Source organism: Myotis brandtii, unplaced genomic scaffold (genome assembly GCF_000412655.1).
Source record: "Myotis brandtii unplaced genomic scaffold, ASM41265v1 scaffold19, whole genome shotgun sequence".
NCBI lineage: Eukaryota > Metazoa > Chordata > Mammalia > Chiroptera > Vespertilionidae > Myotis > Myotis brandtii.
The window spans coordinates 1,821,034-1,835,509 of NW_005357075.1; the positions used below are offsets into that span (position 1 = coordinate 1,821,034).

At 57.6% G+C, this 14,476-nt stretch overlaps 1 protein-coding gene and 1 long non-coding RNA gene across 4 annotated transcripts in view; both read left to right on the top strand.

The window, feature by feature from the left end:
- The window catches only part of GFRA2 (GDNF family receptor alpha 2), an 88,737-nt gene that overhangs the window by 926 nt on the left and 73,335 nt on the right, over window positions 1-14,476 (top strand). For 2 of the 3 annotated variants that reach the window (XM_005864613.2, XM_014538320.1), the window contains 2 exons: window positions 5,003-5,317; window positions 11,098-11,181. The exons of the other annotated variant lie outside the window; for it this stretch is intronic. In XM_005864613.2, the coding sequence (XP_005864675.1) occupies window positions 5,003-5,317; window positions 11,098-11,181 (399 nt within the window). The remainder of the gene's footprint in view (window positions 1-5,002; window positions 5,318-11,097; window positions 11,182-14,476) is intronic. 3 annotated transcript variants of the gene reach the window in all.
- LOC106725811 overlaps window positions 12,563-14,476 on the top strand; it is a 12,600-nt gene continuing 10,686 nt past the window's right edge. Inside the window, exon 1 of the long non-coding RNA XR_001361794.1 lies at window positions 12,563-12,581. This is a non-coding gene — a long non-coding RNA (uncharacterized LOC106725811). The remainder of the gene's footprint in view (window positions 12,582-14,476) is intronic.

The following is a 14,476-nucleotide window of genomic DNA, read 5'->3' on the forward strand; positions in this document are numbered from 1 at the left end:
CGTGTTCTCTCTCTCTCTCTCTCTCTCTCTCTCTCTCTCTCTCACAATGATGTACTCATTTCCCTCAAAATAATGGGTTCAAATTGCGGCAACTTAAGAAAAAAACACACATAACCCCCCCCCCGCCCCCCACCCCAACTCTTGATCTGGAAGAGAGGAGGGAGGAGAAAGGCTCAGTATGGGGAGAAAAACCCAGGGTCCCCCCTTTCCAGGCCCCCAGAATGGATTGTGGGGGAGCCCATGGGTTTCTCCAGGAGCTCCTTGCTGGACTTTTTTGGGTGGGTGGGGGGGCGCTGGCAGGCATCCCCCACCTGCCAGTCAACCTCTGGACAATGCACCCCGTTTCCAACACCCTGAACCCCTTCCCACAGCTCTCTCCCTGGAAGACTTTTCAAGTTTCTCCCCACCCTTTGCCCTCCCTGCTGCCCAGGTCCAGCCCGATGGGGAGGCAGGAGTGGCGGGCTGGGAGCCCTCTCACTGCTTTGCCTTCCTCATCTTGGGGGCCAGGGACCCCGTAGCTAGCTGGTGGGAAGAAAGGGAAGGAGGCCAAAGTTTGCTTCCTTGGATGATGGAGGAGAGAGCCGTGATGAAAAAACCAGATCTGAACAAAGACCACTACTCATCCTGTAAGCCCCTTCCCCCAAGGGCAGGCAGGAGGGGCTGCCTGGTAACCCGGACCCTAGGCAGCCTCATTCCCACCCAGAATTCCCAGCCCTCACCTCCTTTTATGCTATGTGGCATCTCAGCTGCCTGGGAAGTGGGTGTAGAGAGAGCATTCTGGGAGTGGAGGTGAGGAAAAGAGGGCGTTTGCAAGTGCTGACTGGGAGTCCCAGGCAAGGCTGCTGTCCAGAGCAGGTGCTCCAGGAGGGAGCTGGTGACATGTGTGTGTGTGTGTGTGTGTGTGTGTGTGTGTGTGTGTGTCTGTGTGTCTGTGTGTGTGTGTGTGTGTGTGTGTGAGAGAGAGAGAGAGAGAGAGAGAGAGAGACATTTGCCTCAGTGTGGGTGCTATTCCTGCCACCCTGGCCTGCTGTGTAGCTGGTGGTGAGCCAGGCTGCCCGGCTGGGTCATGGGTGCACCCTGTCCCTCCTGAAGGAGGGGCGGGGGGAGGCCTGGCAGGGAGGTGCTGGTCTCAGAAAGATGTGGGTGGTCTAAGTGCCTCCTGACCAGGACAGGGGATTTCAGTGAAGATTGGCCCTGGGCCTTTTGTCCACCTGTCTTCTTCCCCTCCCCCAGCATGAGTTTCCCAGGGGGCTTGGCCCTGCTCTAGGGTGTGGCCTTCACCTTCCTGCTGCCCAAACCAGAGACCGCTTCTCTGCAGGTAGGAGGGGCTGAGACAGGAAGCTGGGTTGGTGCTCCGGGCTCACTGAGTGCCTGCAGCCAGTCCCTGCAACCCTCTGCAAGTGGACTCTGTTTCTGAAGGGGCCATTCTAAGACCTGATCCTTCTCCCCACTGGTTTGAAAAGCCAGCTTTCTGGGCCAAGAAGAAAAGAAAACTGTGTTTTGTGGAAAAGCCATTAGATTGCTCACTGCTGCTGCACCCACCCCAGGCCTGCAGGACTCCCAGGCGTAGGCACTCTGAGGTCCGGAGTGGAGGAGGGCATATAGGACCCTCAGGCATCTCCAGGCCCAGACCCCCATGCTGCAGGCAGGCCTTTCCCAGCTGGGAGGGCTGCGGAGGTGACAGTGTTCTCACGGTGCAGGTGTGGGTGTGTGGGTATGAGGGTGTGCTGGTCAGAGATGCCCACCCTGGTGCCTGTGACCTGGGGGCTGAGTGGTGAGAGGAGGGTGAGAGCCGTGAGAGCGGCGGGGCCAGCAGCCCCTTTGGTCAGAGCCAAAGTTCCTTTCCCCTGAGAAGCCCCTTTCCAATGCTGGGCAAGGGGTTAACTGAGTGACCACAGAACATTGCAGAGGTCTGGGTGAGGCCAGTCAAGAAGGAAGGGATAGCTTGGTGCTAAGGAAACTTCAGCCCCAGGGCTTCTTTCTTGGAAAGGAGTTGGTTGGAAATGCCACTTGGGGGAGAGGTTTCCCTGGAGCTTTGGTTGGAAGCGTGGTGAAGCATGTTCCCAGGAGCGGGGCCTTCCGTGTGCCCCTCCCAAGGTTCCGAGTGAGGTCTGCAGGGGGGAGGCCTGGGGGCCCAGCCATCCTGCCCTCCAGTGCTGACATTCCCAGGGAGATGAGTGATGGGGAAAGCCACTTGGGGGCGGGGTCTGGTCAGAGGGCCAACTTTACATTGACAACTCCTGTCTGGCAGGTACTGGATGCAGCAGAGTGCTGTAGCTCTGTGTAGCTGCGTAGTCCCCCATGCCTCTAGAACAGGGGTTCTCAACCTGGGGGTCGAAGGACCCTTTCACAGGGGTCGCCTAAGACCATCGGAAAACACATATATAATTACATATTGTTTTTGTGATTAATCACTATGCTTTAATTATGTTCAATTTGTAACAATGAAAATACATCCTGCATATCAGATACTTACATTATGATTCATAACAGTAGCAAAATTACAGTTAAGAAGTAGCAACAAAAATAATTTTATGGTTGGGGGTCACCACAACATGAGGAACTGTCTTAAAGGGTTGCGGCATTAGGAAGGTTGAGAACCACTGCTCTAGAAGCTCTCGCACACCTCTTTTCTGGACGGATCCGAGTTTCCTTTTGATCTAGAACTTGGGCAGGCCACCAGGATACCTTCTGACCTTTATTTTCCTGGAATTCTTGGCCCTGAGTTGCCATGGGCTTCATTGCTTTGGGGGGTCATGACGCCAACTAGAGGAGTCAGGGACAGGTGGCAGTCGGGCAGTTTGGCGAAAGGACGCACCTGGCCACTGCTGAGTATCTCCCACCTGGTCCCACGTGCTCGCTGGCAGGATGGGGAAGCCCTTGCTTGGACACAGAGCCAGGATTCTGTAAGGATCTAGACCCCACTCATAGGGCAGGCAGGGTAAGTATCCTTATTGCCCCAATCCCCTGGGCCTGTGTCCTGATCAGCAAGCCTGTGAAGGTGCCCCTTTCTCAGTCTACTTCAGATACAGTCAGGGTGGGAGGGGAGGAACCTGCTGGGACGCTGGGTTGATGATCAAAGTCAGTGGAAGGCCAAGGGCTGGGTTGGTCTTAAGGCTCCAGCTGGCTGGCTGGCTGGCTAGGTGGGGGCAGCAGGTGCAAGTGAGGCTGGGTCAGCTCAGCTGCTCCTGGGTGGCCCAGATGCACCGAGTCCTGCTCAGGGATCTAGGAATTTGCTGAAGCCGGGAAATAAAGCAGATGCCCCACTATCCAGCCAACACTCCATGCTGGTTTCTTCTCTGGTCTGTCTCAGCCTGGCCACAGCCTTCAGCTCTCCCTGTCCTGAGGCAGAAGTGTGGTCCGTGGGCGGAGGAAATGTCTGCCACTCTTGCCCTAGAGGCCTTCTCCACGGCAGGCCCACCCTCTGCTCCTCTTCCTTGGCTGGTGGGTAGGCCTGGTCCCTCTAGGAGTGGGTTCCTCTCCCTTCCGTGGCTCTGTCGGGAGGAATGGGCTCTCAGTGCAGCGCTCTGCCTCTAGGTGTCGCTGTCTCCCTGCGGTAGCTGCCCCCTGAGCAGGGCCTCCTGGGGGGAAAGAGTGAGACCTGGCAGTAGACATGGGGGATTCTTCGGATATTGAGGAGGGGACTTCTGGCCTAGGATCATTTTATGTCTCGTGGCCGGATGGAGTGGAGGAAGACTCCCAGATCACGACTTGGATCTTGGAAAAGGCAGTCTTGGCTTTGGGCCACGTTATGGGCTTTTTCTGAAGCAGGATCTGGAGTGCGGGGCTTGGAGAGGACAGGGAGACCAGCAGGATGTCTGTGATAGATGGAACCATGTTAGGAGCTTGGTTTTGAAGGTCCCTGCCCTTCACCTCTGCATCTTCTTCCCTGACGCCCTCTCTCCCAAAGACTGTGGGTGTGGACCCTCTGGGCTGTGGACAGAAGCGGGGCCTCAGCTTCCTCCTGTTCACTTTTGCAGAAGCCGGGCTCCATGTGTGAGACGAGGGCCGAGGGGGACACACTTCCCCTTTTGCAATTGGCTGATCATTTGGGTTTTGGAAAGAAAGGAAAGACAGGGGGAGAGGGTTTCAGAGGAGGGTGGGAGGAAAGAAAAAGAAATAGGAGAGAGAGAGAGGAAATGATTTGCTTCGAGCATTTTTTGGGAGGGGCTGGGGTGTAGATTGTCCTGGGGAGGCACCATTTCGGGTCTTGGCAGCTGTGAAGGGGCCTGGGCGAGTGGAGGCTGGGCCGGGAAGGGGTAGCTCTTTCCTCGGACGCACCCCAGAGCACAGGATCAGGCCTGTCTCCCATTCTCTCTCTTTCTTTCTAAAATGCTTTTTTTTTTTTTTAAATTTTCAATTACAGAATTCAGAATGAATAGGCTAGGGGTCCAAGAAGCCTTTTCAGCCTGTGTGTGACCTTCAGTTGTCATCTCCCTTCTCTGGGCCTCAGTTTCCCCAGGGTAAAATCTGGGGGCTGCACTCTGTGGTGTCAGAGGTCCTAACAGGCTATGAAAGTTAAATTGCTTTCTGCTGCTTACACGGCGTAACCAGTGCTGTGGTGGGCCTCTGGCTGGAACTGAAGCTGACAGGAGGCCTGGGGGTTACGAATGTGATCCCCCTCTGCTCACCCCAGCCGGCCCTGCAGCCCCAGCTCTCTGCTGAGGCTCTTACATTGGCCGTCTGGCATGGGCCTTGCTCGAGGGCCTTCTGGCTGGCCCAGTGCTGAGGGTGACAGGGTGGAGCCAGCTGAGGATCTGATAGAGCCAGGGCAGAGCGCAGCTGCGTTCTCCGTGGGGTTTGAGGAGGAAGGTTGGTGTCTTAGGACCAGCAGCCCCTCCTCTGACCTGCTCTGTTGGGAGGTGGCACTGAGTGGGCCTTGATGTGCTCTGGAGTAAACGGGTGTGATTTCCAGAGGGGCCTCACCGACCCTCAGCCCTGCGTCTTGTGTGGGAGACTGTGGTGGCCTCACTCATGCTTGTCTTCCCTCCCCACCACCCAGACGAGACCCTCCGCTCTTTGGCCAGCCCTTCCTCCCTGCAGGGCCCCGAGCTGCACGGCTGGCGCCCCCCAGTGGACTGTGTCCGGGCCAATGAGCTGTGTGCCGCTGAATCCAACTGCAGCTCCCGCTACCGCACGCTTCGGCAGTGCCTGGCGGGCAGGGACCGCAACACCATGCTGGCCAACAAGGAGTGCCAGGCGGCCCTGGAGGTCCTGCAGGAGAGCCCGCTGTATGACTGCCGCTGCAAGCGGGGCATGAAGAAGGAGCTGCAGTGCCTGCAGATCTACTGGAGCATCCACCTGGGGCTGACTGAGGGTAAGCCGGGGGGGTGGGTGGTGGTGGTGGTGAGGGGTGTGGGGGCCCAGGTTCAGGGGCAGGACGGGGTAGTGGAGTGAACTGGCCGGCTCCTTAGCCCTCCTTGCTGGGGGAAACAAGAACCCAGAAGTAGCCTCCTGACCTGGGAGGGAGCTGAGGAGGAGAGGAGGCAGGGTGGTGGGAGGAGAACGAGGCTGGAGCAGGGGTGAAGGGACGGGGAACACACCAGGGACAGAAGGACCTATGACCGTGTGAAGGGGTCACAGGAAAAGGTGAGGTAAGAGTCCCAGACAATGAAGAAGTGAGAACAGGATAGAGAGACGGACCGGCCCTGTGCTTGCAGAGCTGAGCTGCCAGCACACCAGCTCCTGCCACTCCCGCTGCCTGGGCACCCAGTGCGGGCTGCCCCTTCCCGCTCTTCCTGCTCCCAGGAGGCCCATCTTCAGTGGCTCCTGACCCCGTGGCTGGCCTAGGCACCTTCTGCAGGGCTTGGAGCAGTGTGAGGGCAGCAGGTCCATATTCCTCAGTAGGCCTGCCCCCAAGTCCCCAGGTAGAACCTGTAAACTTCCCTTTCCCCCCCCCCCCCAGCCAAAGACTACCTCCCCCATGTCCTCCCCCTGCAGACTGAAGTGAGGCGATTTGCATATATTGTAGGAGGGTGGCCACCTGGGTCAGACGTTCATTTATTAATTCAACAACTGTTTACTGAGAGTTTACCACCTGGTAGGCGTTGTGGAAAGAGTAGGGAACAAGCTGGGGCAGCCTCTGCCTTCGTGGAGCTCATAGTTGAGGGGTGCAGACAAGTGAGGGCTTTCTGTCATTTGGGGGTGTGAGTGCTGTGGGAAGCACTGGGCGCTGTGGGAGCACTGAGGAGGGGCAGCTAACCCCTTGCCACAAAATCTTGAGAGCCTTCCTGGAGGAGGCAGCCTCGCAGCTGAGACTAAAGAGTGAGCTGCAGTTACAGAATGAAGAGCTACGGGGAGAGTGTGGGAGGTGCAGGGAGGGCTGGGCAAAGGCGGCGTGGGAGGGAGTGGAACCGCTTATGGACCCACAGGTGACAGTATGCAGAGGGGCCGCGGGAAGTGGGTGGGGTGAGGAGAGGTGGAGGGTACCGTTCTGCTGGGCAGCAGGGCGCCTGGGCAGTGTTGGTGAGGCCATCCTTGCGCTCTGCTTCAGGGACGCTCATGTGTTTTCATGAAGAGCGCAGACCGAGAGCCTGGAAGGCGCCGTGTGACACAGGCCCGGGATCATGGTGGCCGAACGAGGACAGGGCAGGAAAGGAGGAGCTAAGAGCGGTTCAGGAGGTAGAACCCACAGGGGTTGGTGAAGGGAGCGAAGAGTCAAGGAGGCTGCCCAGTTTCTGTTTTGGGAGACTGGTGGGTGGTGGGTCCGGTGGCAAGAAACAGCAAAGGTGTTGAGTGGGGGGAGGGCAGGGAGATGATGAGTATTTGGGGGCATGTGCCTCTCCTTGGCCATGCCCTGTGGACAGCTGGGTGTGCAGGGCCGGAGCTCAGGTGGCAGAGATTTTGGAATCGCCATCAGCCTGTAGGTGGGAACCGGGCAAGGGAGTGGGTGCCATCTCCATGGGAGGACCAGCAACATGTAAAGATGTGCAGGGAGGGAGGGGGCCAGCGAAGGTGACGGAGGAGGAGGCTGGGGGAGAGGCGAGGGGCAGCAGAAGACCAGGGAGGAGCTTGCTCTTGGAAGGAGGAGTGCGCCAGCCCCCAGCATGTTAGGTCCAGCAGAAGAGGGTGGGACAGGGTCCTGGGGCCCTGGGGTGAGCTTCTTAGGTGGCTGCTGGGAGCAGAAGCCTGGTTAGGGGTGAGTGGGAGCTGGGGGGTTACAGACGATATATGTGGACAGCAGCTCCTAGAATCTTGGTGTGAAGAGGAGAGAAGAACAAAGGACGACATATTCTTTAAGAAGCAAGAAGAGTGGGCAGTTTAAATTCTAAGGCAGGACAGTGTGATGGAGATGCTGAGGTGAAGGGGAGAGGGGTGCTCTGTGGACAGTGCCTGGGAGAGGGGAGGGGCGGGTCCAGGGCCTGGGAGGGGTTAGCCTTAGGTCAGAGGAGCAATCCCACCTCCAGGTGCTGGAGGGAAGGAGGAAACAGATCAGGTGTGGAGGCCGGATAGCGAGGGGTTCCTGACCAGTGGCCAAGATAGTTCAACTCTGCCCCGAATATAGCAGTAAGCTGTGCATATAATTATTAATAGCACCACCACCATTAATAACAGAGTGATTCCTCGTGAATCAGGTGGCCATTCCTCCCATTTCTAGCAGCCTCGAGTTCTAGAACTAGAAGTGGGGCCCACGCACTGTGAGACCGGAGCTGCCTGTGCCCCAGGCTGACTGTAGCGCACAGAAGACCAAGGTCCCTGATTCAGTGAGCTGGGTCCTTTAGCTTCTTGGTTTATTTCCAGCAGCCTTCCATTTCAACCCCAGGGAGACTGGCAGCAGGTCGGGTGGGGGCTGCAGAATGCACGGGGGAGGGGACAGAACTGCCAGCAGAAGAGCCAGGTGGGCTGTCTGAGACCTTCCCAGCGAGGGGCACCCTCTGGGGACTTCTGATTGGAGCTGGCCCCGAGGTGTCTGGAGGTAACAATAAGCATTCCGTATGTTTATGCTGCGGACTGCCCTGTGGTCTGCCAGGTCCTTTTCACCCAGGAATGTCTGGCTGGAGACAGCTCGCTTCCAAATCTTGAGCTGCTGTTGGTTTATTTACTCAACGAACATCTGTTAAGCCCCTACTGTGTGCTTCAGAGGGTGACAGAAGCCACAATCAGTCCCTATGCCTGGTCCCTATGCCAGCCAGCCAGCATAAGGGCTGGGAGACCCTTCCCCTGGGCCCCATGCTTATCTCATTCCTCAGAACCCAGCCCCCTCCAGCACCCCCACCCCCCAGGATTCTACAATCTCCTCCCCCTGGGTCTTAGAACCCAGAGGTAGTTTCTGCTAAGAGCTGAGCATGGGAAGCCTGGAGGCCTTTTAAGGGCAGGCACTGTTCCTGTGAGTTAGAGGATCTATGTGACAGTTAATTATTCATGGTGTGGGGGAAGTGGTCCCCTGAGCACCTCCTCCCTGTTCCTAATAACATTGAGTAACCTGGCTTGGTCCCTGGGGTGGGTGGGCGGATGGGGAGAGGAGAGGCCTGTGCAGGTCTGGACTTTGGTTCTTGTCTTCTCCTTGGCCCCAGCTGGGGGTGAGAGTTCCCTGGGGGTCCCTCCTACTCCCTCTGCCTGAGGCCCAGGTCCTCAGCCAGCCAGCGGTGGTGGCAGGAATGTGGCCTCTACTGAGCTCCTAGAGCGGGGGTGGGGAACCTCTTTCCTGCCAAGGGCCATTTGGGTATTTATAACATCATTCGCAGGCCATGCAAAATTATCAGCTTACAAATTAGCCTGCTATATTTGGTCAAACATTTAATCAGCTCACCCCTAATGCCTTGGTGAGTTGGTTGAATGTTTAAAACCAGCGCCAGACCAAATGGTTTCTCGGGTCTTATACGGCCCCTGTGCTGGACGTTCCCCACCCCTGTCTAGAGAGTTCCAACCGCAAGGGATATTCAGCCCCACAACCATTTTGGTGGGGAAGCTGATGTGCAGGGAGGAGAGGTGGTACCCAGGGCACACAGCAATTAGAGGAGGGGCAGGCCTGACTCCTTATCCAGCTCCTTTCCAGTGCCCTGGGGAGGTCCTGTGGCCTTGGGCCCGTCCTCCCTTCCACCACCACCACCACCGCCGCCACCACCGCTGGTATTTACAGGGCGGAACTGTTGCTGTTGGACGTCTTGCCCTTTTCAAAGGTGACAATGAAGTTCAGGGCCACCCTGGTCCTTCAGACGTGAGCATCAGAGACCTCTCCCAGGTCCTCCCAGGTCGTGCACACGGAGGCGCAACCAGCCCCCTTTTCTGGAGTCTGCAGTATAGCAGACCGAATGTCCTGATTTGGCTCCGGTCTGGCTGCCAGGGATGCTCAAGTAGCCAGGCCTTGGGTTTCCACCGGTGAATTCTGTTGCCCTGAGAAGAATGGACTCCTCCCAGCCAGTCCTGGGAATAGGCCGTCCCTCACGCCCCGCCCCCCGCCCCACCCACACACACCCTCCCAGCCAATCATCTGGCTGAGCTGTGCCCAGGTGTGGTGCTGCACCCCATGCAGCAGTGAAGGACAGGCCCTGCTCTGGGGGAGCAGGCCAGCTGGCAGGAGACGGATCCTGTTTAAGAACAGCTTGGTTTCAATAACACTTTATTTTTGGAGACAGCATTCATAATGATTAAATACTTGGACCCTGTCACCAACTGCTTGGGTTTGAAGTTTGACTTTCCCACTTACCAGCTGTGTGGCCTTGGGCAAGTTACTTAACAGCTCTGTGCCGGGTTCCTTATCAGTAAAATAGGGAGACGGATGGTGCCTACCCCATAGATAAATTTAAGAGGATTAAATGAGTTAGTACATCCACTGTCAGTAGGATTGGCCCCTGGAAAGCACAGGATAACATTAACGTCATTTTTATTACAAAATACTTCCTAAGCTCTTACGTTATTTGGCCTCAACAACTAGCGCTGGCTGGCAACCCTCCCACAGGGAGTTTCTCCAGGGCTGGTGGGTAGGGTGGAGGCTCCAGGGGGAAGGTGGGGCTGGAGACAGGCCTGAAGGGACAAGTAACGTTTGGGTGTTGCAGGGCCTGAGGGGTGCTCCCATGAGGTAAAGTGAAGGGTGGGGCCATTTCTCTGGGGGAATGCACTTCCCGTGTTGTCTGTGGTGGGTCCCCTTTTCTGGAGTCTGCAGTACAGCAGACAGGAGGCTTTGTTCCCGTACCAGCAGGGGGCTGGTTACGCCTCTAGGGTGACCTCATGGGCTGGCTGACCGAGCCCCTCACTGGGGATTCCCACGTCTGGATGGTAGGCACCTTCCTGCAGGAGGCCCCCATGGACGCCGCCCACCTGGGGTCCCCTTAGGAAGGAGGAGCCTGTCCATAGCCCAGGGCCCTGGGTGGGTGGGAGTTCACTGTGTGAGGCTGTGGGTCATCACCATCTCCCTGGCCCTCCACTCACAGGAACAGCCCGAGTGATTATTCATTGATTTCTTCTCACGGTAACATCTCAAGAGGATATTTCCTTCCCGTCAAGGCGGTGGCAGAGGGGGCAGGAGTCTGATGACGTGGTCGGGGGTCTCTAGGGCAGCCCGGTGCCACTTATCTCCTGTCACTCCCTTGCCTTGCCTTTCGCTGAGCTTCTAACGCACCCGAAGGTCTGAGAAGCCAGCAGGTGGTGGGCACATATGTAGGGAGTCGAGAAGGGGGTCAGGCCAAGAGGAGCTGGGGTCAGGCCTCCATTCAGCAGACCTTGGGCCCTCCAGCCAGATTCTCCCGGCGTCATGGTGGGAAGCAGAGGTGCGATGGGAGAGGACGCTGGTGGGAGGGCTGGGAGATGGCAGGCCAGCTGCTGCCGCGAGGAGCTGTGTGATCGCAGGCAGGTTGCTTCACCTCTCTGGGCCACCTCCACGTCCTGAAATGAGGACGTCATACTGAATGGTGGGACCTGGCCTTCCCCAGGCTGTCACGGTTCCACCTCCCCAGGCCTTCTTTCCAGAGCATGCAGCAGTCCTTAGAGGAGGGCAGGCCATGCCGGGGCACGAGGGAGAGTTAGGCAGTCTGACCTGCTGGGGGACGTCCACTCCAGCTGGAGGAGATAATTCGTCCCTGTGACACTCCAACTCTTCACTCAGGACCTCCCCTTCGCTTTCGGAGGGGCCCCTGGGCCTGACGATGTTCTCTTTTCCAGGGGAGGAGTTTTACGAAGCCTCGCCCTACGAGCAGGTGACCTCCCGCCTCTCTGACATCTTCAGGCTCGCGTCCATCTTCTCAGGTAAGTGGGCTGGTGCTGGGGCCTCCCGGTTCTCGTGTGGTCCAGGTGCGGCAGGTGGAGCCCTGGGCTGGCTCAGGGTCCTGGCCTGTAGCGCCAGCAAGCCCCTGACCGGCTCTGAGCATCAGATAGATCCTCATCTGTCAAAGGAGGCAGCACGCCCGCCCCAGGTTCTGCATGGAGTAAAGCGTTTATGGGCACTGCCTTGCTCGAGCCGGCCAGGCAGCAGGCCTCCAATATGAAACCTGCTGTCACTCTTCTCTTCGTCACCTGTCTTGCCCGATGGGTCCCTCTTGCAGTTCCCCTGCTCTTCTGTTCTAGTTGTTCAAGCTCTTTGTGCCTCAGTCTCCTCAGCTGTGCAGTGGGGAGCATACTACCTTGGAGATGGCTGCGAGGTCTGAAGGAGCCAGTGGTTGTTAAGGGCTCAGCGTGCTGCTGGGTGAGCCTTCAGGAAGCGTGGGCTGTGGTTGTTGGTGTTCATGTCACTGCTGTCCATTCGGCTGTGGGTCCCCCCCCCCCCCCCCCCCCCGCAGGGCTCCGCTCCTTGCACCCCACTGAGGGGCCTCTGAGGAAGGGCTCTGAGCCCCAGGGAGGGAGAAGGACCAGGTTAAACTCCAGCTTTGCTCCCACATAGTGAGCTCCCACCCACTCAGGTCCACGTGTAGGAACCTGATAAGCTTTCTGGTCCTTTCTTCCTGACCTTGTTGTTCCTTCTGCCATTTGGGGGCCCAGTGGGCCCAGGGCAGTCTGCCCCTGCTTGGGCACCGGGGGGTGGCTTCCGGTCTTGGAGCTGCTCTGTGGGGCTGGGGTGAACTCTCCTGGAGTCACCTGGTGCTAGAAGGTGGCAGGGTGGGCTTGTTCCCTGGGATCCTGTGCCCGGGCCCCTGTTTTCCAGCTGGTTTCGAGGCAGGATTTGAAGCCTTCTGGGCTGTCCTTGCTCTAAGCCAGGGTTCCTCACCAGCACCACTGCTGGTACTTGGGCCTGGGTAGATCTTGTGGGAGGAACCCACCCTGTGCATTTAGGATGTTGAGCAGCGTCCCTGGCCTCTGCCAAGGGATGCCAGTAGCACCCCCTCCCCAAGTGTGAGAACCCCAAATATCTCCAGACATGGCCTGGGACACATTTGCTGCCAGTTGAGAAGCAGTGCTCTAAACTGTGACACAAAAGACCTGTGAGCCCCCAAGCCCTTCTGAATGGAGAATTCTCTAGGACAGTGCTGCTCAAACGTTTCCCCATTATTACCCCCTAAGGAGAAAAATTAATCCTCTCTAAATGGGGAAATACTTAGTCTGTTTGGGCTGCCATAACAGAATAGCATAGACTGAGCGGCTTAAACAATATGAATGTATTATCTTACAGCGCTGGAGGCTGGAAGGTCAAGATCAAGGTTGGGCAGGGCTTGGTTTTTGGTGAGAGCTCTCTCTCTGACTTACGATGGCCACCTTCTCACTGTGTCCTCACAGGGTGGGGTGGGACAGGAGAGTAGTTGGGGGTGAGTGGGAAAGAGAGAGAGAGAGAGATCTCTTGTTATAAGGCCACAGTCCTCTCAGATTAGAACCCCACCCTTATAACCTCACTCAACCTTAACTACCTCCTAAAAGCCTTCTCTCCAAGCACAGTCACACTGGGGGGGGGGGGGGGTCACTGCTCTTTGAGGGGCACAGTTTAGTCCATAGCAAGTGCCAAGAAATAAAGTGTTGTCAGACAGGGTTGAGTTTCGGGGGCCACAAACCATGGTAATGTCTACTTTGTTTTTGCCAAACCAAGAACCAATTTTTGTTTCCGTGAGGGTGACTCCATCCTCTCCTGTTGAGAATGCATGTTTCAGGGATTGAGACGGGACATTATGCATGTGCCTGGTGAGAGAAACCCTGGACACCCCTGAGAAGGGAGACACTGGCTAAAGGGTGACCATTTGGACATGCCCCAGGGCCTAGGGGTGGCGAATGGCACGGAGGCTGCAAAGATGGTCTGTGGGTTGAGCTCCCTGGCCGGGCTGTCACCATCAAAGCCCCCAGTGGGGTAAGAGCAGAGGTGTGGGGCTCAGCAGCTTGTCGTCTGGCTTGCCTGTGGGCACTGTGGTCAAGCTATAGGCCTTGCCCATCCGACAGGGCTGCCCTGGGTGAGGGGTTGACTGAGGTCTCTCCCAGCACACATTCTGCTTCTTACATTTTCTGGTTCGTTCTGGGTAGAAATCCACCCTGGGCCACTCCTGTGAGACAGTGCTCGGGGGCACAGGTGCAGGTGGAAGATGTCGTTGGCATGTGGATGCTCTGGTGGGGATGCCCTGGCGGCTCTGGCATACCCCTTCCCCACCCTACAGTAGCTCAGGTACCAGCTGAGTTCTGCACGTGGGTGGGAGCCATTGGGTCTAACTCCAGTAAAGAAGCAGCTTTGGCTTACTCCCTGAGGGTTGAAGGTCAGACGTCCTCATTTCAGACCGGCCCCTGCTGCTCCCCGGGCTCACATTAAGTATCTTCTTAGCAGAAAATCTTTACGTAATGGACTTGACACTCTGTGGGACAAGGATGTTGACAAGATAAATGAGGAAATGACTAGGTCTGCGGCTCAATGAATCAGCTGCCTTCACCCACTGCCCTGGATGCCTGGGCCCTGGGGACCGCTCCCCGCAGTGAGGGAAGGCTTCAGGGTCTGGAACAGCTCCCTCCTCATCACCCCCAGGGACTCTGCTCCACCCACTGCAGCCCCAGAGCTGGTGCATGGGCGGCTCTGTGTGGGGCGAGGTGAGGAGGCCCTGGCCTGGCCAGCCCGAAACCAAGTGGGCCGTGGTGGGCTCAGCAGAGAGAAGGCTGGGTGGGGAGCGGGGAGGCCCAGGGTCCAGGGCATTCCCTGCCACAAGTCAGCGGAAGGGCTTGGGCAGGTCATTTCTGCTCCAGACCTTGCATTTTCTTTCTGAAGAAAGGAGGCGTGAACTTGAAGTAGTGCTCCCCAACCTTTCCCCATCGGGGTGCTCAGACCATGGCAGTATTGTTGGCACACTCGGATGAGCAGAGCAGCTCGGAGCTCAGCAATTGCAAGCCCCTGCCAGGCTGCCCTGCCAGCAGAGGGGTCTGTATCTGGGCACACATTCACCTGCCTGTAGCTCGCTGGTGGGGAGGCCTGGCCTGGTGATCCAAGATGTTGCACGGATGCTTTGGGACGATAAGGCTACTGCATTAGGGCTGTGTGGAGCCCCTCCCACTTCCACACATGCGCAGTTGGCTGTATGCTGCCCCTTGTCTTGGTGGCTCTCCTCCAGGCCCCACTGCCCCCCCCCCCCCCCCCGGGGCCCCCGGG